The following is a 26,606-nucleotide window of genomic DNA, read 5'->3' as shown; positions in this document are numbered from 1 at the left end:
TAGCTAAAAGCATCTCTCTGCAAAACAATTCAATCGTACTTATACTCGTGCTCCCGCCATTTTAGAAACCCTCAAATTCCAATATCTTGGGATCCACTTGCCGCACAGAAAATATGCTAGACTTTTGTGATAGAAAATCTTTCTTTTTCTCTATATTATTTTCTTCTAGGAGTTAGACTTTTAGAGTTAACCCACCACAAAGTATGCTATTTTATGTTTTTTTTTCACATAATAATGATGTTAGCTATTAGCAGCAAAAACTATTGAAATATACATACTTTTCGGAGCTTAGTCTGAAAGTATAACTCCAATAAGATAATTAATTTTCCATCTAAAAGAGGTTTTTGCAAATTATCTTGTAGTATTGGGAGTAACCCGTTTTTATAAATGGCCCCCACAAGACCAAACATGGCGCAAATGAGATTTATGTTGAGAAGTTTAAAATAAATTTTCATTTAAATTTGTAATTTTCAACTTATTTTCTTATATTCTCCTCAGACAATTCAACAGTACACTCGGCCAAATTTCTCACTTACTGTTAAATGCAGAATTCAAAGGTTTTGAAACTAAAAAGTTAAGTTTCTTGTCCCTGATTGGTTTTCCAATTTAGGCAATTTTTTGTAAAGTTAAAGTCAAGAAAATTCCTCTAAACTCATTTTACTCGTCTAAATAAATTTCCGTTCAGAAAATGCCGTTGACTAAAAACCTAGTTCCTACTGTTTCCTGAACGTACTCATTCGTTCATGAATGTAAAATGCGTTACTTGCCTCTGCTTTTCCCTTCCGTTTTGAAACTCCGAACTTCATCTCCTTATAATAGTATCTCACCAATTGTATGTAACCTTGCATTAAATGCATTGCGAGACTCCACCTGAAAAAAATTGTTAATTACTTCAGAAGTTCTAAGAGTATCAAACTTATTAGATGGCTAGCTAAAATTCATTAATTTTTTAGAATAATTTTTGAATTTGTAATTGCAAGCTGGACATAGAATAAAAAACGACTACACCAAGTTCATTCGAGCAAATTTTAATTTAGATTGAAAGCTATTGGGTATTTATATCAAATCTGTAGACTAGTAAAGATATAGTAAATTGAGAAAGAGTTTTGAATATTATTTCAAGTTCCCATTCTCTTTATTTTCGATTGCGAAATTCTATACCTTCAAATATTATTAGCAATCACAAAATACAAGTTTCAAAACTCCAGACAATCGGGAAATTAGTTTAAAATATTAAAGTGTTTAGTTTAATTATGTTGCAAATGTTTCTGAATATTAGTTTGAAATTCAAGTAACATTAGTTTAGTGAAATCGATTTCAATATTGTTTCCGATCTAATTGCAATCTCGTTTCAGAGAGATTGCCTATTATTTACTTTCAAATTTTCAAACCAGTATTGGATGTTTTAATATTTAAAATATTTGTTTGTAAAAATTTATAATTTAATTTGAAATCGATTTTACATTAGTTTCAGACACACAATGAACAGACTGACTTTATTATAAAATACTTTTAAGAAATACTTAAAATTATGTTAATTTTTCTAGTTCATGGCCGACGAAAGCATGCAAAGAAACTTGTCGACGACTTAAAACCCAGTATTTGGGGTCTTGACATCGCCACTGTTCAACAAGTAGCAAGGAGTCGAAATTTCTCTCAAACCAGTAGCATGTTGTACACTGGCAAGCCTTTGACAGATGGTGATATAGCTTTGCTCCCGCAAATAAGTCGCAACCAGATAAATATGCAACGATTTTTGGGTAGTGGAGCTTTTGGTGAGGTCTATGAAGGATTGGTGACATATTCCAGTGACGGATCACAAGATAGAGTTGCAATAAAGGTAAGGTATTTTCACCTCCCCACACCAATGAAATAGCTATATAATATTTCCTTTTTTAAATAGACTCTTCGAAAGGGCGCAAATGATCAGGAGAAAACTGAACTTTTACAAGAAGCTCATTTAATGAGTCACTTCAAGCATGAGAACATTGTCAAACTTATTGGAGTATGTTTTGATCTGGAATCAATGTGCATTATAATGGAACTGATGGAAGGTGGAGATTTACAGACCTACCTTCGAGAATCACGACCATCCATGGGCAAACCGGGAACACTTACACTTCTAGAATTAGTTGGTATGTGCCTAGATGTATGCACTGGTTGTCGCTATCTCGAGGATCTACAATTCCTTCATCGTGATCTTGCTTGTCGCAACTGTCTGGTGTCATCTGTTGATCCACAATATCGTGTTGTGAAAATTGGTGACTTTGGTCTAGCTCGAGACATATACAAATGCGACTATTATCGTAAAGAAGGCGAAGGTTTGTTGCCAGTACGTTGGATGGCTCCAGAGTGTCTTGTCGATGGAGTATTTACTTCACAATCGGATATATGGTCATTTGGGATATTACTTTGGGAAATTTTGAGTCTTGGTCAGCAGCCTTATCCTGCTCAGAGTAATTTGGAAGTATTGAATTTTGTTAAAGAGGGCGGACGATTGGAAAAACCTCAAGACTGTCCGGAGAAATTGTAAGAATTATAAATGAAACCAAGTTTTGACAAGTTGGTGATTTGTAATTTTTCGTTTCAGGTATAATCTTATGATAGAATGTTGGAGTCATGATCCACAAGATAGACCAACTTTCCAAAAATGTCTAACTGAATTGATGTCAGTGAAAGTGGAAGCTTTAAATAAGCTTCATACAAAAGCTTATGACGGTAAGATAGTAATTCTTTTGATAAAGGATCCATATTAAAATTGTTTTTATTTACAAGGTGGAATTACAAACATGTCTTATACGGAATCAGAATCTGATGGAGAAAGTATTTCTAAAGGTCTGTATTAAGTCAGTTTTTAACTTAACTTTCTTTTTTATAAGACATTTCTTTCTCCTACCAGCTTATTTATCCAACATTTCCGATAAGCAATCCAGTTTAAATGAAAGCTTTAATGAAAAATCAAACCAAAGAAATCAATCTGATGAAAGTCCCAGGGAACTTACCTCATTTAAGGTGTCCATGCCAACTGATGCAGATGTTAATATAAATCAGCCAAAGCTAAAGTCAGTTCATTACGTTAATGAAGGACTGTCCAGGTTTTAGAAATAAGTTTTTATTTTTTTAGAAAAGCATGTGTGTAATTTTTAGTATTATATATAAACATATACTCGTACTCGTATACCAACCATGATATTTCTTTTGTGATGTTATAATGAAAATACATTTTTTTTTTATTTTTAATTCATTATTATTTAAATAAATCAAATATTAAAATTATTTAAGGATTATGATTATTTAATATTCTTAAAATGAGTTTTTTTGATTCTTGTTTACCACCAGAAATTTTGGTCGTACCCTGGTAAAAAATCGAAATATTTTGGTTTTGCTATAATATGCTATATCTATATAATGATAAAATTGGTCTTCATTAACGTGATTAAAGTTATTTTAACATAATATCAATATTTCGAAGAAAATCAGAAAAAATCAGAAACCAAAAAACAGTTCTATGAATATAGAATAAATCCTAGAAAATCTTTCTCAAATTATTTTCTTTTTATTACCATTAAGGATACGAAGCTGAATGTTCAACAGCGAAATAACGAGTCTTAAGTTACTAAAGCTTAATGTCGAAATAATCGATTTTCGCATAATAACTTTCAAGTATTACATATAAAACTTCTCTACAAGAAGTGCTGTAACACTTTTTTTAATCGGAATGATAGCTGAGAAGATAAAGTTACTTTAAAAAATCTCAATTGTCTTAAAATAAAGTGTTTTGAGTATTGCTCATTATACCGTCAATTTTACTGAAAATACATATTTTGTTTTGATTGTAGATTGTATAGTAGCTTTTAATAAAAATTAAAAGATAGAGCGGACAAAATAAGGGGTTTTCGGATAAAATAGGAAGCTAAATTTGATTGAAAAGATTTGTAAGGAATTTGTTTATTATTTTTCATTCTATAAAAAAAAACATCAAGATTTTTACTCTAGCAGGTTGAAATTTATAAATAAAATTATTTTTAAGAATTCTTTAAAAGTAAAAAAAGTAGGTACTTCTTTGCTCTTAATCACATTTTAGAATGTTACGTTATGCCTCGATACAACAAATTTATGTATTGAACCGGTCTGGTAATATTGCGGGCATAAATTCTATAGAAATCGTCTTTTCGAACTCATTCCCATTTGTACGTTACTTTTTATCAAAATGTATGAATGTTTACTTTTTTTTAAATTAATCGATATCAAATTATTCCTTCGTAACCTTTGTTGAATTAAATATTTAATCCTATGTGGGCTTGAGGTCTTTTACTTAGCTATTTAATTAATCCATATCTACATGATAAGTATGTATAAGTAAATGAGAAGAAATAATTAAAAGATACGGCGACAAAAACTTTAAAAATTAAGCAAAATAAACCAGAAAAAATGTATTTTTTCTACTTGGGCTTAAAAATATGGCAAGTTACTGTACATTGATAAACTATTCTCCAAGAGTCCTAAAAATTGCTGTTGATTGAATCTATTAGGGGTATGTAGTAATCTTATCAATATTTACAAACGTGGTTCAGCCTCTGGTCAGGAATTTAACGCGCCGATTTCGGCGGATTAGCAGTGGATCAACTCTGGTTCAAGGATGGATTTAGCTATTTCAACTTACATGGACCTAGAACCAGTGATAAACCTCAATATTTTCATCGAATTCAGAAGATAAAAGTTGCTGAACCACTGATTAAATATTTGTACAACTGGCCCTAAGAGTTCTTAAGTGCAGAAGCAGACTGGGTGTGCGAAAGCAACAAGTAAAAATATTTGGTTTTGTGAAAGATCTTTCGTTATTTTTTGTATAGTTATTCCCACTTATTCCCAAATAATCAGATTAAAAATGAGGCCAAAAGAAAAAAAAAAATTGGAAAAAAAAAACTCCTAAGCTCGCTCAGGCATGTCAAAATTATTATATATTATATTATTACTTGATAATTACAAGTGCTACCTGCAGATTCTGCAATAAACAGGAATAGGCACCAAAACACATACTGGCCATGGCCAACTACGAAGAACTGATATACCAACGACACAGATATTTGGGCCAACAAAACGTTTCTTGCGTTCGTGGTTAGAGATCTACCGTCTCTTGAAATACTCCGATAAGTGCTATATTAGGCCAAGAGCATAGTTAAATCCATGGGAATCGAATTAAAATAAAGCTTAGGCTTTCTAAAAGTCCTTTTCGGGTACTAGATAACAGATTTTAATTATATATATTTATAGTCTAAGAGGAGACCGTTGAGTGACTAAGCTCATGGTAAAAGGTTAAAATTGGTGTTATATGAAATTTATGTTGATACTTAAAATGAATAAATAGGGTAGTCACTTTAAAAAATTAGAAATTGTACCTAATGTAGCAACTTTGTTTAAGCTAAAACATAAGAAAAATCATTATAGTCCAAGATCCCAGGGCCGCCAGACATTACTTATTTTCTCAAGAAAAAAATGTATGGAATTACGTAGTGCTAGGACATACTATTAGTGTATGGATACTGGCTATCTTGTGCCGACGGCCATTTTACCACTAACAGGTGCTAAAGGTACGAAAAATACGTAGTTACTTTTCTTATTTTCTCAAGGCTGATTTTTATATATGATACTCAGGGAACTAATACATTAATTTTTGTAAGCTGCCAGACCCGTCCGATGGGCCTAACACCTTGCCAGACACGCATTTTAGTATACGGGAAAGTTAGATTTTGTTATATGGAGGTCTGGGAAAAAATTTATAACACATTTTGACTTCAGGACTCGAAAGAGTATCAAGACACGAGTCGAAAACCACATTTTGAACAATCGCATCTAGAGTCATTTGGCCGCCATTTTGTTTTTTTAATAAAAATTTCAATTTTTCACATAACTCATGTATTTTTGAATCTACAGAAACCCTGTACCCTGTACTAGAATATTTTTCCTATATAAAAAAATTGCAACCTTTTTGAAGTTTTTTTCCTACAGATCAAAAACGGACTGTCAAATCGAAAAACCGTTAATGTAATAATTGAAGGTAATAAAAAGATCTACAACTTTTACTTCAAGTTAATTTTCAAAAAAGCTCAAATAAAAGAGATATGACGAAAATATGGTTTCAAAAAAAAACCACCCTAACTCTTAAACCGAAGGTATAATCGAAAAAAGTAATTTAACATATATTGTAGTAAATTAAATTATCTTCAAGTTTGCAATACATTTTTTTTTCTGTAGATTCAAAAATACATGAGTTATGTGAAAAATTGAAATTTTTATTAAAAAAAACAAAATGGCGGCCAAATGACTCTAGATGCGATTGTTCAAAATGTGGTTTTCGACTCGTGTCTTGATACTCTTTCGAGTCCTGAAGTCAAAATGTGTTATAAATTTTTTCCCAGACCTCCATATAACAAAATCTAACTTTCCCGTATACTAAAATGCGTGTCTGGCAAGGTGTTAGGCCCATCGGACGGGTCTGGCAGCTTACAAAAATTAATGTATTAGTTCCCTGAGTATCATATATAAAAATCAGCCTTGAGAAAATAAGAAAAGTAACTACGTATTTTTCGTACCTTTAGCACCTGTTAGTGGTAAAATGGCCGTCGGCACAAGATAGCCAGTATCCATACAAGTTATCACAGTATAAGTTGTCGTCGCTAACAACACGCGCGACACAACTTAGCTGACACAACATGTTGTCGACCCCAGTCAACACGAGCCGTTGACCAGACTGCAGCGAGGGTTCCCACAGGTGGGAATTCCAAGAATACGAAGTCAGCAGTAACACTAACAACATAGCAATAAATTAGGTTTCTTTCGGGCCAACAAAATGTATCTAATTGAGTTTATTTCTATCAATAAAAGAGCTCACATCATTGAGCGAAAAGTACAAAAACTGTTTTTTTTAGTTCAAATAATTAACAAATCCATAACTGGCGCCCGAACAGATTATCGCGGAATAAATAACCGTTTACTGAAAACCCGTGCAAACTTAAATAAAATAAGCTAAACCCGGTTAAAGTTAAAAAAAAAGAAAAAAGTGAATTAAAACACTAAATTCAAAAAGTGAACTAAGACACTAAAAGCAAATAAAAAAAGAAAAAAGTGAATTAAAACACTAAATGCAAAAAGTGAACTAAGACACTAAAAGCAAATAAAAAAAAAAAAGTGGATAAAAAGTGGATTAAAACACACAAAAAGTGAACTAAGACAGTGCGTAACTCCCCTGAGGAAAAGAGGCCCCCCAGTAGCAACCAGCAAAAAGGAGGTGAAATTATTTACCAGCCGCCCAGGACATAAGGAAGATGATAATTACAATCATAATAGCGTAAGGAAGTTTATTATTTAAAAAAAAAATTTTTTTTCTAAAGAAAATTATTTTTAATTTAATTAATTCAAAATATATTAAAATAATACGACAAAATATATAAATAAATTTATATAAGAATTTACAAAAAAAATGTGACAAAAATTAAATAAGAAATAATTACGCAGTATTTCAAAATAAATTAAAATAATACGACAAAATATATAAATAAATTTATATAAGAATTTATTACAAAATAAGTGACACAAATTAAATAAGAAATAATTACGCAACAAGCGAAAAAAAAGAAACAAATTTTTATATTACAAAAAATCCAAGAATAAATATTTTTTATATTTCAAAAATATTATCTTCACAAAAGTGTAGAAAAATTTAAATCAAGAATAAATAGTTTTAAGAAAAATATATAAACATAAAAAGTGCAACATGGCAAACCAAAACAATAATTTAGTTCCCCCACCTATTAACCCCCCAAATTTGAATATACCCCCTCCAAATCCACAACCACAAGGGAATCGACCACCACCACCTATTCAACCTGCCTTTATCGCTTCTCCGGAATTAATAAATATTATCGCTGAAGTAGTTAATTCAATAGTTAGGCCAGACTTTGATGCTGTCCCTACACGGGACCAAGCCATTCGCCCCGAATTATTGAACAATTTGGAAGAACTTGATAAGATACCCGATGTCGTAAGATCCTTGCGGGATTTTTCGGGTAAGTCAGGAGAATTCAGCTCCTGGCGTAAAAGTGTAGAACGTATCTTAAAAATTTATGAACCTCTCCAAGGTACACCCAAGTTCTACGGTATCTTGAGTATAATTCGTAATAAAATTATTGGTGATGCAGACGCCGTATTGGAGTCGTATAATACTCCACTAGACTGGAGAGCAATCTCCAAATGTCTAACCTTACACTATGCGGATAAAAGAGATTTGGGTACTTTAGAGTACCAAATGACATCTCTTGTTCAAGGATATTCTTCAGTGCAAGAGTTCTACCAATCGGTATATAAACACTTGTCACTCCTCCTAAATAAGATTTCCTGCATGGACGTTGGTCAAGAGGCCATCTCTCTGTTGACTAGCAACTACAGGGACAAGGCATTGGATACTTTCATTAGAGGCCTAAACGGAGATCTTCCAAGACTCCTAGGCATGAAAGAGCCGTCGGACCTCCCAGAAGCCTTAAACTTATGCCAAAAACTGGAAAATCAAAAATTTCGCTCCCAATATGCGAGCAACCATCAAAATCAGCAACATTTAGGAAACTATCAAAAATTCCAAAATAGACGACAACAACCAACATTGTCCACCGGATATGCACAGAATAGGAGAACACCACAACAAAATGCTTTCTATCCAGAAATTGCCTACTTGCCACAACCTAACAACAGTATCCCTAATCTTGCTTACCAAAATAAGCAAAGAAATTATCCCAACTACCCCAACTACACGCACCCTAATTATAACTACCCCAATCCTAATTACCCTAACTATACACAAACACAACCTAACTATAATTTTCCCAATTTTGCTCCTCCACGCCAACCCAAACCCCAACCAAAACCGGAACCAATGGAGACATCAACTATCCACTCTGGTGCCGTAAACCGCAGCCAACTGGATATATCTCTCCTAACGATGCTTATGCCTTCTACCAACAACCAAACGTACAAGAAGCAGAAAACGATCCCGATCTTTATAATTATATGCAAGAACAGATTGAAGATCAGGAACCCGAAGCCGATGAATGTGACATTCATTTTTTAGGTTAAATGACTCTTCGCTGCCATATTTTCAATGCAGAACGAAGAGTGGACAACTACTAAATTTTCTAATTGATACAGGCTCGAGTAAAAATTACATCCAACCATGTTTAGTAGAGAAACCTCTTCCAAACGAACAAACATTTTTGGCAAAATCAATTGCAGGTAACATTGAAATAACGAAACACACGTTCGTTAACCTATTTAATCTAAATGACGTCAAACTGAAATTCTACCTTCTCCCAACCCTTAAATCTTTTCATGGGATCTTGGGAAATGATAGTCTTAAAAATTTACATGCAGTTATTCATACAAAAGATAATTTTATGTCAATTTTAGGCAAAACTAAAATTCGAATTAAACAACTTAAGTCACAATACGTAAACCCCATAGGTATAAAAATTGACCATATGTCAGAATCGCAGAAAAAAACTATAGCCACTATCTCTCAAAAATTCAAACCTCTATTCGCTAATCCAAATGAAAAACTTACATACACAACAAGAGTCATAGGAGAAATACGCACCAACACAGATTCCCCAGTATACTCAAAATATTACCCTTACCCCGCCTCATTAAAAGATGAAGTGGAAAAACAGATAAATGAGCTTTTGGAAAACAATATAATTAAACCTTCTCGATCCCCATACAATTCACCTGTGTGGATTGTACCAAAAAAACCCGACTCATCAGGAAAAAAGAACTTCAGACTTGTAATTGATTACAGAAAATTAAACGAGGTCACTATCTCTGATCGTTACCCCATCCCAGAAATTAACGAAAAATTATCCCATTTAGGTCAAAGCAAATTCTTTTCAGTTCTCGATTTAAAAAGTGGTTTCCACCAAATTCCCCTAAAACGTTCCGATACGGAGAAAACAGCTTTTTCCATTAACGGAGGCAAATACGAATTCACCCGACTTCCCTTCGGACTTAAGAATGCGCCATCCATTTTCCAACGTGCAGTTGACGACATTCTGCGCGCTTACATCGGTAAAATATGTTATGTCTACATCGATGACATAATTATATTTAGTCAAAACGAAAAAGACCATGCATGTCACATAGAAAAAGTACTACACACACTATGCGAGGCAAACATGAAGGTACAACTAGACAAATGCCACTTCTTCAAAGAAGAAGTAGAATTTTTGGGCTTCATTGTATCGTCAAAAGGTCTAACGACAAACCCTTCCAAAGTCCAAGCAATAGCAAATTTCCCAATTCCAAAAAACCTAAAAGAATTACGATCATTCTTAGGATTGGCCGGATATTACAGACGGTTCATTCACGATTATGCTAAATTAGCAAAACCATTAACGAGAATGTTACGCGGCAAAGAGGGCCACATTTCAAAATTTAAATGGAGCAAAGTTTTAATTTCACTATCCACCGAAGCAATAGAAGCTTTTAACAAACTTAGAAAATCCCTTACTTCTAAAGATGTAATCCTCGCCTACCCTGACTTTAAAAAAAGTTTCGAACTCACAACCGATGCATCAGAGTACGCAATCGGTGCAGTTCTCTCGCAAGATGACAGACCAATAATGTTCATTTCAAGGTCATTAGACAAGACAGAAGAACATTATGCTGTCAACGAAAAAGAAATGCTTGCCATCATTTGGGCATTGGACAGCTTCAGAAATTATTTATACGGAACAGCTCATGTTAAAATTTATACAGACCACCAGCCGCTTACATACGCTATGAGTAACAAGAATAACAATTCGAAAATGAAACGCTGGAAAGAAATCCTTGAAGAATACGACCACAAAATTATATACAAACCAGGGAAAAGCAACGTAGTCGCAGATGCACTATCGCGTGCTCCACAAAACTCCGAAGTATTCTCACTTACCGCATCTCAACATAGTGACCAAAGCTCGTCGCATAATTTAATCCCTAGTGTTGAAAGCCCAGTTAACGTTTTTAAAAACCAAATCTATCTTCTCATTGGCAAAGAAACAAAATACGAATTTAAAATCCCTTTCCCAACCTACCATAGACATATATTCACACAACCAGATTATACCATAGACCAGTTAATTTCAATATTTAAAAGAGTTTTAAACCCAAGTGTTATTAATGGTCTTTATACCAACGAATCAATTATGGGAAGAGTTCAAGAAATGTATCCGCTTCACTATCAAACTTTTAGAATTCGTTTCACTCAAACACAGGTTACCGACCTCACAAATGTAATTGATCAGAATGAAGAAATCTTAAAAGAACACAATAGAGCCCATAGGAACGCTAAAGAAAACAAAATTCAACTCCTTTTCAAATATTATTTCCCAAAGATGAACGCTCGAATTTCCGAAATTATTAAACAGTGTAGAATATGCAAAGAACAAAAATATGAACGACATCCTAATAAACCAAAAATTCAAGAAACCCCAATTCCACAATTTCCAGGCGATATAGTTCATATTGACATTTACTCAACAGATTCAAAACAGATACTCACTGCAATAGACAAATTTTCAAAATATGTGCAAGTAAAAATTATTAAATCAAAAGCTATATTCGATATAATTGAACCTTTAAGGCAGCTCATATTTTCCTTCGGCGTACCGAAAAAAATAATTTTCGACAACGAAAAATCATTCAATTCAGCAACAATATCCTTCATGCTTCAAGATCAGTTAATAATCCAAATTTATACCACCCCTCCTTACAGCAGTTCGGTAAACGGTCAAATAGAAAGATTCCATTCGACACTCTCTGAGATAATGCGTTGTTTAAAAGCTGAACGACCTCGAATGCCATTTGATCAACTTCTTGATTGCTCTGTATACGAATATAATTACTCTTTTCATTCTGTTACAAATAAAAGACCAATCGAAGTATTCTTCGGTAGGACTGTTACAACAGATCCGAAGAAATTCGAATCAGCAAGACAGGAAAATATTGAAAACCTCCGATTGAAGCAGAGTAAAGATTTGCAAACCCATAATAAATCAAGACAAGAATTAAAAACATATTCACCTGGTGAAACCATTTATATCAAAATTAATAAAAGGCTAGGAACAAAATTAACCCCCAGATTTAGAAAAGAGATTGTTAAAGAAGACAAATCAACCACAGTTCTAACAAATTCAGGCAAAATAGTCCACAAAAATAACATTAGGAATTAACTTTTTCAGATTTTTCCTTTGCGGTGTGCTAAGCGAAATACAAATTTTGGATTATTCCAATTCAAAAATTGTAGCCACGAACATGGGCCCAGCAAAATTACAAATCGGCGCGTTAAGAATTATCCACGTCATCGACCTAGGCCAATACGAGGAGATCTTAACGAATATCCAAGCCGACATAGACCATCAAGTCAATAAATCCGATCCCAGTCTTCCCTACCTGTCCCACCAAATATCCGAAGTCCTCAAATCCCTAAATAATTTAAAACCCAATAGAAATCCGAGATCAATGAACTTCTTAGGAAGTGCATGGAAATGGTTGGCCGGTACTCCGGACCACGAGGATTTCCGAATTATAAAAGCACACACACAAAAATTATTACAAAATAATGAGAAACAAATCATTATTAATAATGTATTAACAAAAAAAATAAATAAAATAAGCAATATAACAAACAATTTAGTAGAAATTACCAAACTTAATGCAATCCAAAAAAACGAATTTCTGTTAGACGTTAAGTTCAAAATACAAATCATAAAAGAAGAAATAATCAATATAGAATACGCTCTACTTTGGGCAAAAAATAACATAATAAATTCATTTATTTTATCTAATTCCGAAATCGAAATTGTCAAAGAAAAATTTAATAAGCAAAATGTACCATTCATTAACTTAGAAGAGGCACTAGAATTTTCGAATGTAAAAATAGCCTCCAATAATACAAATTTACTTTATATAATAACTATTCCCACAACGGGAACAGAGATTTGTACAAAAATTCTAATCAAACCTATTAAACAAAATAAAAATGTAATTAAAATAAATTATGAGAACATATTAAATTGTAACAATAAAATATATGGTGTAAAAAGTAAATGCAATACTTGCAACAATCTAACTATCTGTAAAAGAAACGAAATTATAAATTTAGAAAACGACAATTGTACAAGAAACCTAATCCAAAGTAAACAACTAAACTGCGACGAAATCAACAACCAGCATATCCCGACTGTAGAGGAAATACACCCCGGAACAATACTACTCAACCAATTCAACGGCTCCATTCTGGTGGAAAATAAGAAAGTAAATCTAACTGGCTCCTTCATTGTACAATACAGCAACATATCAATAGTTATAGATGGGCAGGAATACCTATCAAAAGAGACTCCAGCAGGAAAGCCATTACCTGCAATCTTGCATGAGAACTTTTCAACAAAAACCTACAAGGAGATTCTCACAATGGAAATGCTCAAAGAACTGCACATCAACAACACGGTGCATCTAAAGAAAATCCAAAGCGATGCAAACATCCATAAAATCGCCAACTATAGCCTTTCGACCATCCTAATACTTTCCATACTAGCAATAATCGTCAAAATAATCATTCCAACCAAGAAAGTCATACAAATCAAAGAAGAACCAAAGAAAGATCATATGGACCAAAACAAAATACCAGTGCTCTATTTGTCGACTGAGGACAGTCGAATTTAAGAAGGGAGGAGTTATCACAGTATAAGTTGTCGTCGCTAACAACACGCGCGACACAACTTAGCTGACACAACATGTTGTCGACCCCAGTCAACACGAGCCGTTGACCAGACTGCAGCGAGGGTTCCCACAGTTGGGAATTCCAAGAATACGAAGTCAGCAGTAACACTAACAACATAGCAATAAATTAGGTTTCTTTCGGGCCAACAAAATGTATCTAATTGAGTTTATTTCTATCAATAAAAGAGCTCACATCATTGAGCGAAAAGTACAAAAACTGCTTTTTTTAGTTCAAATAATTAACAAATCCATAACTTACACTAATAGTATGTCCTAGCACTACGTAATTCCATACATTTTTTTCTTGAGAAAATAAGTAATGTCTGGCGGCCCTGGGATCTTGCTCTATTATATTCTTTTTCACTTCGTGATTGTTTGAATAAACACACTTTTTTTAAATGCTAAGCGAAAAGTCAAAGCGATGAACAAAATGTAAATGTAAAATTTCATCAATAAAATAAAATGCACGACTGGGTCGCACGAACTTGCTCTTAGAGTTAAAGTTGCTTAAATTTTTAAGACTTTTTATATAGAAATTTGGAAAAAAATAAAATAAAATTCCTTCTTTAAAAAAACAAAATAAAATCTGAAATCAAATTGCCCTCCAAAACAAGTATGCAGTTTTGATTGATATATTAACATGCATTTTTAGAAAAAAAAATTTTCAAAATCGTTAGAGCCGTTTTTTAAAAAACTAATTTTTTATAAATAATTTTTTGGAAAAAAAGTTTTAAAATAAAATTGGTATGCCATTTTGTAGAAATCACTAATCAACATCTAAAAACAAAATTTCAAAAAAATTCAATGTCCCGTTTTCGAAAATTTGATTTTTCAAAAACAAATTTTCAAAATTTTTTTAAAAATCCAAAAATTAATTTTTTTTTTAAAGTTTCGATGAAATCGAATAAGCAGTTTCGGAGATAATCGGATTTAAAAAAAAAAAACGGTTCTATGGCAGGTACCGTTAATAATGATTTTCAAACAAAAATTTTTTCATTAGAAGATAGACTTTAGCTTAAAACTAACATTTAAATTTTTTAAACAAAATCGTTGGAGCCGTTTTCGAGATATTTCAATTTTACTAAAATCGGTATATGACAAGTACTGTTAATTTTGTTCCAAAAAAATTAATTCAAAAACCCCTCTGGAGAGTCGCCAAATAACGCTACATACCAAATTTGACAGACAGACAGACAGACGGACTTCCGGAACCTATTTTTTTGGCATTGTCTACCATCGTAATGTCATGGAAAAATGTTATCTTAACTTATTTTTTGTACGAATGCATAACTTGATATATAGTACCTATATCGCAAGTAAAAATACCTTTTTAGACATAAAAAAGCTAAAATATTCATCAAGTTTTTACTTAAACTCTCATTTAACTTAACGGGTGATATTAAAATACGAAAACTACTCGATAACCCTGCCTGAATGCTAAAACCAATACCCGTTTTATAAATGACACCTGGAATGAGGTTTAAATCGCAGTCGATATTAAATATAATAAACAAATAGTTTCTCTGGAGAATTCCTAAAGAAAAGAGTGGTTATCGTTTCTACTCAACAGATAGACAATTTTCAAACAAATTTTTAATTGAAAATTAAATACGTTAATTGATTAAACGAATATCAGAATAGGACTAAATATTTCGGAAAAAAAAGTAGGGAAGTAGTGGAACTCCATCTGCAAAATGAAAAACAAATCAAAATTGTTGATGTTTCTAATTTCATTGCACATCAAAAACAGATGTAAGCATAGATAAAGTGTCAATCATTCTACAGACATGAAGTTGCACTAACCCAAAAATTTAATGAATTCGTATTAAATTCAACCAACAAAAATCATTTTTCAGATTAAAATCAATTTCAATTTACCATTGATTGTGATTAGACTTGACTTTTCTTCTTCTTGAATCATCCAGTTCTGTGTTTTATAAAAACTGTATACAATTTAGAGTTTGCTGAAGGTGTGAATGTGACGATGAAAAGTTTAAGTTCTTGATCATACTTATCCCAGACTTAAAATCTTGACTTGTAGTTTCTAATAAAATTAAAAAGAAAAAAAAAGTAAAGTTTAAATACCATTTTTCTTTAAAATCGAAACAAATGGGAATTGATTTTTTATTTATTTTCAAGTGTAGATTGGGGAGTGGGAAAGTTTATATAGTTAAAAGTATTTTGTTTTGACATACACTCTCTTTTCTCTAAGACAAAAAAAAAAACGTCCAGCGCTCCTCTACTCGGGCTCTTCTTTAACTGGTACAAGACCTTCATCTTCCTGCTTAACATCATCATCATCTTCATCCTCTTTGCTATTCTCATGCAACAGAACATACTCCCTCGAACTGAAGCCAAATTTAAGAACATCCTTCTCTATCAACTCCACATATCTCCTCGCATCGATTTTCTTACTATTCAAGAATGTACCATTCGCCGACTCCAAATCAATAACGTACGGTCGAACGCGACGTCCAGTGGTGCCGTCTTCTCGTTCAAACGGTACCAATCGATACTGAAGGGCTGCATGTTGTTTGGAACACGAAGGATGATCAACCGCCAGGTCGCACACTTTGCGATCCCTGCCGATTAGGAAACAACTTTGACGATGAATGTGCAAAGTGGGAAGGGCTTTTTCGCCCTTGAATGGGTACAATCGCCAACGGCGTTTGGGTTTGCGAGCTTCTGGCGGTTCGGCGTATTTGACAACAACACCATTGACAGTGTTGGTGTCCTCTGTCAGTTTGCCACTGAGAGCAAAATTTGGTTTTTCCTTCTCAGCTGGACTTTGGTCTTCTTCTTTTTTGACCCGATTCTCATCCTTCCGACCACCCCACTCGAATTCTTTGTCATCGTCGGCGTTTTGGTCTCGCCGAGGGAAGTTTCTTGGTCTTCTTGGACTGCGGCTTCGACTGGAAGGAAAGGAACAGTAAAAAATTAACAATAAAGTTAGAAGGAGAAAGCAAACTTTTGAAGTGCTAAATTAAATTCAATAATTTGAAAAAAAAAAATATAATGCAATTATAGAAACTGAAATATATATGTTCTAAGAAATAACTATTGACATGGATAAAACATGCCTTAACATTAGATGAAACAAGTGCTTTAAAACCCTTAGTTTTGGGACACACGGTAGTGCAAGTGAATTTTATTAAACTTAATGGGAACAAAATGACAATGACATCAAAAGAACAATAGATTACAAACTTATAAAGCGAATTCCATCTGCAATAGCTACCGTACTCAATCTTCTACTTAAACGAGTTTATAGTACTATCCCACGTTTCCCTCCATGGTTCATCAACCCTGAGTCTATTATACTGACCCTAGCAACATAATGCAAACAAAATACCAACTTTACAACATATCGCCAACTGTTTGCCAGTATCTCATCAGACTTAAAATCAGAAGGGTGGATCTTCATATTCATATATGGATCAAAAACAACACAAAATACTTTGTTTGCTGTTTGTTTAGAAAACCAAACTATTGCTTCAAATTTTAACCTTTTTGATATCGCATCAATATTCACTGCAGAAGCCTTTGCAATTCTCCAAGCCATACGAATTGTTATGAACCAGTTAGGCAAACATGTAATATGTTCCGATAGTATATCGATACAAAAGGCTATTAAAAATCCGAACAACAACACTGAGCTTATATATGTGAAAGAATTTATAATAAATAATAAATATAAGAGATTATGAGGGTATAGTGTATACTGAGTAATCAATTAATTTCTAGTAGCTGCGTTCCTATGGGAAAATTAATCTACTGCTTAAAACTTAAAGCTGCTTTGAACTACTTTTTTAATAGAGTTAAAATAGATCAAAGTAGTTTTAAGTACTAAGTTAAGCAGTAGATAAATGTGCCCAAAGGAAGGCTGGATACACCTATTTCCAAACAGCTCCAGTAGCCGAACACTTTTCACTTAAATATGTAAAAAAAAAAACTGTTTTGTCCCGTTATTCGATCACTCCTTGCGATATCTCGCTTATAAATCTATGTTATCTTGTTCAAATAGCTTTAAGTTTGTCAGAAGGATCAGATGCGTAAAATTATCGTATTTTTTTTTTGTAATAAAAATAGTGAGAGTGGTGACATGAAACAGTGTCGATTTGAATTAAAATATAGTTTAAGCTTAATTTTATAATTTTATTAGTTTAGACAATAAGAAATTAATTTTTATTGAATTTCTAAAAATTGTTTTTTTTTTTTTATTCTTATTTTAAACTTTTCGGTAACAGGAAGCCAATTTTTATGAGTTTCCTTTTCCCGAACACTACTGGGCGGAACTAGGCAACTGCTATAAATTTCCTTCATATACAACAGTCGGAAAAAGTATTTTGACAAAATGAACATTTTTCTAACTGATGAGAATAATCTGTAACGGTTAAACATAAAATGAGGAAATTGACGGTTATTTATTAAGTATATTATGGTGAATCTCATGATGGTCAATGTCAGTCATATAGTTGGTATTATGCTTTGAGGCTGCATTTTTTGTATAAAAAGAATTAATTTTTGAGGGAAAAAAATATTTTGACAAACGTTCTTTTTCAACGTTGGTAAGGTAAAGTAATGCATTTTACGTGTTTCAAGCACGTATAAAACTGACAGTCTTGTTATGGCCCCGATTTGTAAAAAATTGGGCAAAACGGCGGAACTTAACATTGAAATTAGTGCATCTTCTGTTGCAAGTCATAATTTCGGTGTGTCTGTTAAAAAAATCTGTGGAGAACTGAATAATGTCACGGGAAACTAAAAATTACCAAATATGAAAACATAAAAATATAATTATACAATTATACCATTCAAAATTTCCCATAAATGGACAAAAAATGAAAAAAATGCACTAAAAAAATAAACGCATTTTGAAGAATTCACTTTAAATCGGGGATTGACTCCAAAAAGTCTGAATTTGGAAATGCCATTCTTTCATCAGAAACTTTGTTAGCAAAAGTACCCTTTGCATTGAGCTCGAAGAAGACAATTTTACCATGTTTATGGGAAGATAACACAGTATTTATCTCATAAAACAAAAATCGAAAAAAAATTGAATTGAAAAAGAAATCAGGTTAAATCAGAATACTCGCTTTTCAATTAACTTCAAGAAATCACAGCACTTATAGGCCGAGAGCCCATAGGAAATTTTAAGAGTGGAGTGATAACCAAAATGTGAGTATGCAGTTTTATAGCGTTATGCGTTCTAACAACGAATTCAAAAGTCTGTCAGCTTTAAATGGCAGCCTTATATGATTTTCGGGAGGTTAAAATGGACACTAATTCATATCTGAATATAAGCACTGATGCTCTGTCATTTCCCCTAAGTGTGAAGATATCAATTTTGATGATGCGATCAATGGAACTTAAGATATAAGCTTTTTTTGCTGACCATATCGGCTCTATTCTTGGAGAGTTAAAAAAAAAAAGAAAAACAAACAAAAAATAAAACAGAAAAGTCTCCAAAACAAAGCCGCTTTAACAGCTTATATCTTGAGTTTTAGAGATCATATCATCAGGTTAAAGATTGATGTCGTCAAGCTTAGGGGAAATGGCAGAGCATCAGTCTTAATATTTGGATTATGAATTTGTGTTAATTTAGCCTATTCACAATAATTGGAAAACTCGCGTTATTTAACCCCCTAAAAACCATTTAAGGCCGCGATTTAAAGCTGCCAGACTTTTGAATTCGTTTTAAGAATGCATAAGCCTATAAAACTGCATACTCACATTTTGTTTATACCTCCACTCCCAAAATTTGCCGTGGGCTCTAGACTATGAGGGGATATTGTAAACTAAGTTATCAATTAATTTATAATATCGAAATGTATAAATTCTTTCTTAATTTTATTTTAAGCTGTTGTTCTAATATCATGTATGTGGGTTTTATTTCAATCAGCACTGATTTTCAATCGTCAATTACACTATCAGAAGAATAATGTCAACACCTGCGCTCCTTTGACCGCATTTATCTATTGCTTAGTACTTAAAAAGCTATTTTGAACTACTTTTACGGCCGATTTCTTCAAAGAGTCTTAGCGCTAATACCGGTCCTAGTTCTAAAGTTAGTACTCAAATCGGTTTCAACTCATTTCTTCACACAGGTACTAAGTCCTAGAACTGTCAATTTAGGACCGAGTACCGAGTACTAGTTAGGACTCGGTACTAGCTAGCTCCTCAAAATTAGGTTATTATACCAATCGTTAGTACTCAAATCGGTACCAAGTGATTTCTTCACACAAGTACTAAGCTATAGGACTGTCAAATTGGTACCGAGTATTAGTTAAGACTCGGTAATATTTAGGACCACAAAATCGGTAGTCTAGTGGCAGTAATACTGAAATCAAAGCAATGAATTTAATTTTTTAAGAGGTGTTGCAGTTTTTTTTTTCAATTTTTTGAGTGTTGTTTCGCTTGATAAGTGCATTTTGGGAGATTTTAATGATTTGGATTTTTTTTTAATATGTACCAAAAATGGCAAATGCTATGCCAGAACGGAAAGAATAAACAAATGTACACTGCTTGATAAAGAAGTATTTCTACATTTTTCAATCTTTCGAAAAGTGACAATTAAGTCAAGAAAGACTCTATTTACGTAGCACAAAATATGCTTGCCAGCACAAAATATGCTTCCAGCACAAAATATGCTTGCTAGAAGAATTCTGTTTATGGACATTGCGGAAAGCCATTAACAATTAAATTTACACTAACATTTAGAAACGTGTGGTTAGAAAACCTACGGCTGTCTCGAGCTCGCCAAAATGTCATGATAAGACAATGCTAGTCGCATTATAATAAAAAAAGACATAATCACAGGACTGCGTTTTTTTTTTAAACTTGTCTTTGTATTTTATTTTTATTAAAATACATTTATGTTCCAAACGTCTTAACAAAACTCTCTTTAACTTAAGATGGATCTGCTGCATTAAAGTCGGCGATCCGCTTTTCTTAGCCTCGTCTACATTTACCAGATCAAAGCATTCAGCATTCATGAATGTATTCTTGAATGTATTCTTGACTGAAAATTCTTGACAAGCCTCATCGAATTTTTTTTTTTTTTGGTTTCTTGTTAGTTTCATCACATTATTTTTTTCGTTTTTATTATTTTATACTTTTTTCTATTTTTAATTTTGTAAATTCCCTCAAAAATATCAAAATAAAATTTTTCATTTATCAACGTACTAGTTCTTAGTACTCCCTTGTGAACTTAGATTGGGTCCTATATATGTGAAGAAATGCTCGGGTCCTAACTTTTCATTAGTACCGAGTACTAGCTAGTACCTGGGCCCTATTGCACCAACCACTTTGCATTTTGCAACTTTGCAAAACAATCCTTTTTTGCAAAGTAAAAGTGCAAAGCGTTGCACCAAAAATTAAAAGTTCCCCACTTTGCACTTTGCAATTTTTGATTTTTTTTTGCAAAGCAAAAAGTGCGGGCGTTGCACCAACTTAAAATGGAACTTTGCGTAATTTGAAAATTTGCAAAGTAAAGCAATAGGTAAATAGTTTCAACTTCTTTTCGTTGTTAAAAAAAGTTGAAATCTTCCTTTTTTACTTAAACAACGATATCTTTTGAAATTTTGTTGTACTTTACTCTAACATTTGTTATTTTGTTGGTTATAGTTACTTAGACTGATGCTTTGCTGTAATTTGTTTAAAGAAGAAAATAATAAAATTTTTAATATCAATATAATATCATTATTTTAACTTTAAATTGCAATCATTCTTTGAATGACGGATAATTTTTAATAAGGTGGGTGGCAATTCTAGAGGAGGCTATGTGGCCATGAAGCAGAGGGCAGAGGTGCGTTCTTTATTTTACCATAGTTTACTTATATTATCAAACTAAATGGTCTGTTGTTTAGTTACAATTTCTAACTATTTGACATCGTTCCTAGAATCCTTTGTCAAATAGTGTCAAATAGTCACGATTCTTAACTATTTCCAACTCACTTCCATGATACGAGTTTAGTGAGTTGTTGATCTAAGAAATAAGATGTTTGGTTTTCAAGACAATACAAACATTTTTATTACTTTTATTAATCAGCGGAAAACTTAAATTAAAATGAAATTTTTGAAATGATGCGAAAAAATGTATTTTGAATAAAAACATGATTTTTGGTTATAATAAAGGAATTGGAATTATTCTAAAAAAAAATTGGTCGTTTGACAGTTTAACATTATCTACCAACAAATCGTTCCTAAATGATTTTTAAAAAGAACACAACAAATTCTAATAATGCCAGTTCAACTTCTTTTCACATACCTACTTACCATAGTTAAATATTCCCAATATTTAATTATTCCTAATTTCATTCTTAATTTTACTTCAATCACGTACCTATTACTATACTCTTCATCTTTAAAAAGTCGTTTAATATACCCGAACTTTACAAGAGAAATGGCCATCCGCAAATGAAATTTTGTCTTTGCATATTATTGCAAAACTTTGCAGAATTTAATATGGAAAGTGCAAAGTTTTTTTGGTTGGTGCAACGAAATCGAAGAATTCTTTGCAAATTGGCAAAACTTTGCACTTTTCAGAAAAGTACTTTGTGCTTTGCAAATTTGTGGTTGGTGCAGCAAAATTTGCAAAGAAGGAATTTTTGTTTTACTTTTCAAAAAAATAATTTCCTCTTTGCAAATTGGAGTTTGGTGCAACACAATTTGCAAAGTTAAACTACAAATTTGCAAAATGCAAAGTGCAAAGTGGTTGGTGCAATAGGGCCCTGGTCTAGCTAGGTCGGGTACCTACTAAGCTGACTTAGGACTTTTGTGAAGAAATTGGCCGTTACTCTATTAAAAAATTTTAAGTACTAAGCAGTAGATAAATGTGCGCAAAGGAACGCAGCTAATATAAACAAAAACGTTTATACGTAGGAATATATTTTAACTGGGGTTTATAAATATCGTGAGAACAAAGCCAAAACAGCGAATCTGCAAAATTATAGTTTTGAGAAAAAAGGCTTCAAATTAAAAATTAAATTAGTCACCTTAATTTGATTTTACAAAAATTATTAACGAAAATAAAAAAACTAAATTAAATTTTTTTTGTTTCATCATTAGCATTGCACTACTGAAGCTGTGGCTGCGGCTGTTGATTGAAGCGCGAGATAAGCATCGATGGGCAAAAATCAAACACAAAACAAATGGCAACGGTTAAATACAACAAACATGAAATTAAAACGAGTGTGTTGTTAAATCTTCGCAAATAGACAAGACTCGATATTGCCGTTGTCTTGATTTAGAAGGTTATTGCCCTTTTGGATGTAAAAACTTTCGTATGCATCCAATTGCATCTCGTTACGCACATTGTCTACACTAACATTATGGGTTTCATTTATGACGTGTGCTGCGACCGCCGATCGCGAGGGTTGGTTTAAACGAATACAGGCTAAATGGTCATTGAATCTCTTTTTAATGCTTCTTTTCGTTTGTCCAAAGTATTCTTTATTTATCTAAATCGTTGGTTTTGTCTTTTGTCGAACCAAGGTAGTTACATAGTTTGTTGTTGTTTTTATAAACAATGTCAAAACCATGTTCATTGAATTTTTTCTTTAATTTGTTCGTTATTTCTGGTACAAAACTCATGGATACTCGCTGATTTTTAACTTTTTCTTGTTGCGAGTATAAAGTTGTTAGGTTTGAGTTTCTCGCTTTATGCGAATGGTAAAATATTAACTCATCTATCATCTTTTCACTATAACCGTTTACACTAGCTACGTTTTTAATGTATTCATATTCATTTTTAAAGTTTACTAATGAAAGAGGTAAATTACAAAGTCTGTGTATTAGTGAATGATATGCTGCTTTTTTATGTTGGATTGGAGTGTGTGAATCCATGGTTATCGTTCTCATAGTACTACTTGGTTTATGGTAAACTCCAATTTCTATTTTTTCTCCGAAACGTTGTAGTTCTAAGTCTAGAAAAGGAAGCTTACCATTTTGTTCTTCTTCACAAGTAAATTGTATGGAACTATTTTGTGAATTTAGTAATTCCAGTGTTTTTGAGATATCTTCTCTTCTAATTATAGCGAACACATCGCACATGTACTACAAAAGTGTCACAACTCAAAAATCTTCATTTTTCAATAGAGACGATAAACCAATTTAAGGAGAATAGAACGAGTATATTTATTATTTACTTAATTTTTAGAATAGGAAACACACTTTTAACCAATTTTAGACAACCACCATCATTTTAACTATCTTAAACCTTGGAAATTCACGTTTTTAGAGTTGTGACAATTTTCGTGATCTTTGGACTAAAAATGTGTCATTTTTGTCAAAGTAGTTTTTATTTCAAATGAAACATCTAAAACGAAATTTTACCTTCTGGAATAAAAACTATTCAAATTATATCAATGGCAACTAGATAGATTTGTCCGGGAAAATTTCAAATATTTTTTTTTGTCAATAACTAAAAAAATCTGTTTTTTGAGTTGTGACACTTTTGTAGTACATGTGCGACATCATCAACATATCTCCACCACACTCTCGGTAATAAACTTTGATTACTTATATTTACTTCAAAGGAGGATATAATTAACTCAGCAATTAATGGGCTTAAAGGGTTGCCCATGTTGGTACCTTTCGTAACTTTAAAAATCTCACCATCGAATTGGAAAAAACTCTGGTCCATACAGAGTTGAGCTGTTTGTTGATAAATAATTTTTTTGTCTGTAGAAACTTCTGTTTTGTCTAGGTGTTTTTTAAACTCAATTAACGCTAAGTCAACCGGAATACTCGGAAACAATGAACAAACGTCAAAAGAGATCATTATTTCGTTTTCATTTATTTTTACATTTTTAATTTTTTGCACAAACTCAAAAGAGTTTTTAACGGAATAACTTTTTAACGGGGGTAGTTTCTTTATTTCTTGTACTAACCATTTAGCCTGTTTATAACATGGGGTATTTATATTGTCCACAATGGGTCGCATTTGTTTACCACTTTTGTGTATTTTTGGTAAGGCATATAAATAAGCTAATTTTGGGTTTGACACTATCAAGGATCTACTCAATCGCGAACCAAAATTCTTCAACTTCAGTAGTGCAATGCTGATGATGAAACAAAAGGGTTTCGAAATGCATTCGAGGTTTGTTAACGTTTAATTTAATTTAGTTTTTTTATTTTCGTTAATAATTTTTGTAAAATCAAATTAAGGTGACTAATTTAATTTTTAATTGTTATCGGATTTTACGCGGTTCAACAACAAATTTTGATGTATAAGGCTTCAAAGTTTTGGAAACTCATGTAATCTTTTGATAACTTGTGCAAAGAATATTGATGTTTTAGACAACAGATGGAGATTGGAATCGAAGCAGTGAATAAAGGGACCGATAACAAATTAAATGACTCATTAAAGTGAAAATGTCCAAAAATGCAGATTCGCGGTTTTGGCGTTGTGCCGACGATATGGCTATTGTAAAATTTGCCCTTAAATAAATATAAATAAGCAATCAACTTTTCTACAACTTACCGTCTTCCGGAATCTCTTTCCCGGTCATTCTGACGATCTCTGTCATTTCTGTCTTTGTCCCTGTTGTCATCCTGGCGTCTGTCTCTTTGGTCATTTCGCCCCCGGTCATCATTCCTTCCTCTGTCATCATTCCGCCCTCTGTCATCATTTCGTCGATCTTCATGACGAGAACTTCTATCCTCGCCACGTTCTCGATCATCATCTTGATTGCGTCCTCTCGACGATTGCCCATCATCTCTTCGATCTCTTCCCCAATCTCGATTCCCACTAAACCCATCTCTTCCCCGATAACCCCCATTATCACGATTATCACGCCAATCATTATTGTTCCACCCACGAATCCATTGATTCCCACCTCGTCGATCGTCGTAACGATTGTTTTGATACCCTCCTCGACCTCTTCCACTCCTTCGACCTTCTCTGCCGGGACTATCCCATTTGGAACAGTTTCCACCATCGCTATGACGTTCATTCGATCTTGACCGTCTTCCCGAAGGCTCTGCAGAACTCCGTCTGCCTTCGGCAGGAGGATTTCGTCGTGATTCTTCGCCATCCGAATTTTTTCTTCTTCTCGTTTTCGATTTTGTTGTGTCATCTTTTTCTGGGTGCTTCCTCTTTTTTACACGTCGCTCATCATCATTCGATGATGACGATGAGGATGAAGAAGAATCAGATGAATCTGATTCCGATTCAGAACTTTGATGATGTTTTCTTTTTTTGGTCGACGTTTTTTTGTTTTTTGATGATTTTTTTGATTTCGCTGATTTTTTTGAGCGAGTTTTCTTTTCATCGTCTTCAGAAGATGAAGACGACGAAGATGATGATGATGAGGATTGTGACTCTGAAGAATCCTCATCTGAATTTATTGAATTATTAAGAGCATTTTTGTGTTCTTCTTTTTCGGAATTTGTGTCGGGTTCACGTTGTTTCTTTTTGGATTTGGACATGTTTTTGTTTTTTTTTTCTATTGAGTTTGTTTTTGGGTAGATAGTTCAGATATTGTTCTATTATACAATTGTTATATTATGGATACATAATTAATTAATAAAATTGATTATATTAATAAGAAATTTTTAATAAATCTTTCAGCGGCAAAGAAGACTATTTGGGGCTTTCAGCACACAACTCTTTTTTTTTTTTTTTTTTTTTGTGGAAAAAAGTGAAATTTCAAGTGAGCTGTCAAATTATAAAAAAAAAGTAATGCCAAGTTGATGATTCTTTGTGGCGAATTGGTGGTATGACATCTGGTGGTGAATAGAAGTAAAATGGCATAATTTGCTGCAAAAACGATACTAGCTGCAAGTTTTTGAAAGATTTG

At 32.8% G+C, this 26,606-nt stretch overlaps 3 protein-coding genes across 3 annotated transcripts in view; 1 reads left to right on the top strand and 2 right to left on the bottom strand.

The window, feature by feature from the left end:
- The window catches only part of LOC129912470 (protein sevenless), a 35,514-nt gene extending 32,298 nt beyond the window's left edge, over positions 1-3,216 (top strand). Inside the window, exons 9-13 of the mRNA XM_055990729.1 lie at positions 1,548-1,840; positions 1,904-2,529; positions 2,591-2,718; positions 2,776-2,835; positions 2,900-3,216. Coding sequence (XP_055846704.1) covers positions 1,548-1,840; positions 1,904-2,529; positions 2,591-2,718; positions 2,776-2,835; positions 2,900-3,102 — 1,310 coding nt within the window. The 3' untranslated portion in view covers positions 3,103-3,216. The remainder of the gene's footprint in view (positions 1-1,547; positions 1,841-1,903; positions 2,530-2,590; positions 2,719-2,775; positions 2,836-2,899) is intronic.
- The window catches only part of LOC129909601 (uncharacterized), a 71,227-nt gene extending 55,385 nt beyond the window's left edge, over positions 1-15,842 (bottom strand). Inside the window, exon 1 of the mRNA XM_055986675.1 lies at positions 15,682-15,842. Within this exon, the coding sequence (XP_055842650.1) occupies positions 15,682-15,724 (43 nt within the window). The 5' untranslated portion in view covers positions 15,725-15,842. The remainder of the gene's footprint in view (positions 1-15,681) is intronic.
- Positions 15,843-15,874: 32 nt separating this feature from the next.
- LOC129912473 (smad nuclear interacting protein 1) lies at positions 15,875-26,606 on the bottom strand. The gene is made up of 2 exons (XM_055990733.1): positions 25,289-26,606; positions 15,875-16,715 (listed from the first exon to the last, which is right to left on the bottom strand). The coding sequence occupies exons 1-2, from the start codon at positions 26,233-26,235 to the stop codon at positions 16,043-16,045; spliced, it is 1,620 nt and encodes a 539-aa protein (XP_055846708.1). The 5' UTR covers positions 26,236-26,606; the 3' UTR covers positions 15,875-16,042.

The sequence above is a fragment of the Episyrphus balteatus genome, chromosome 2 (genome assembly GCF_945859705.1).
Source record: "Episyrphus balteatus chromosome 2, idEpiBalt1.1, whole genome shotgun sequence".
NCBI classification, from domain to species: Eukaryota; Metazoa; Arthropoda; class Insecta; order Diptera; family Syrphidae; genus Episyrphus; species Episyrphus balteatus.
The sequence above is the reverse complement of the archived record's forward strand: the minus strand, read 5'-3'. Positions and strand labels throughout refer to the sequence as shown.

What these genes read in the sequence shown, in the direction of transcription:
- LOC129912473 (XM_055990733.1), bottom strand. Translation starts at nt 26,235, where the DNA reads ATGTCCAAATCCAAAAAGAAACAACGTGAACCCGACACAAATTCCGAA. An exon ending in GAAAGAGATTCCGGAAGACG is followed by an intron (nt 16,716 to 25,288) that starts GTAAGTTGTAGA and finishes CTTTCCTTCCAG; the next exon opens with TCGAAGCCGCAGTCCAAGAA.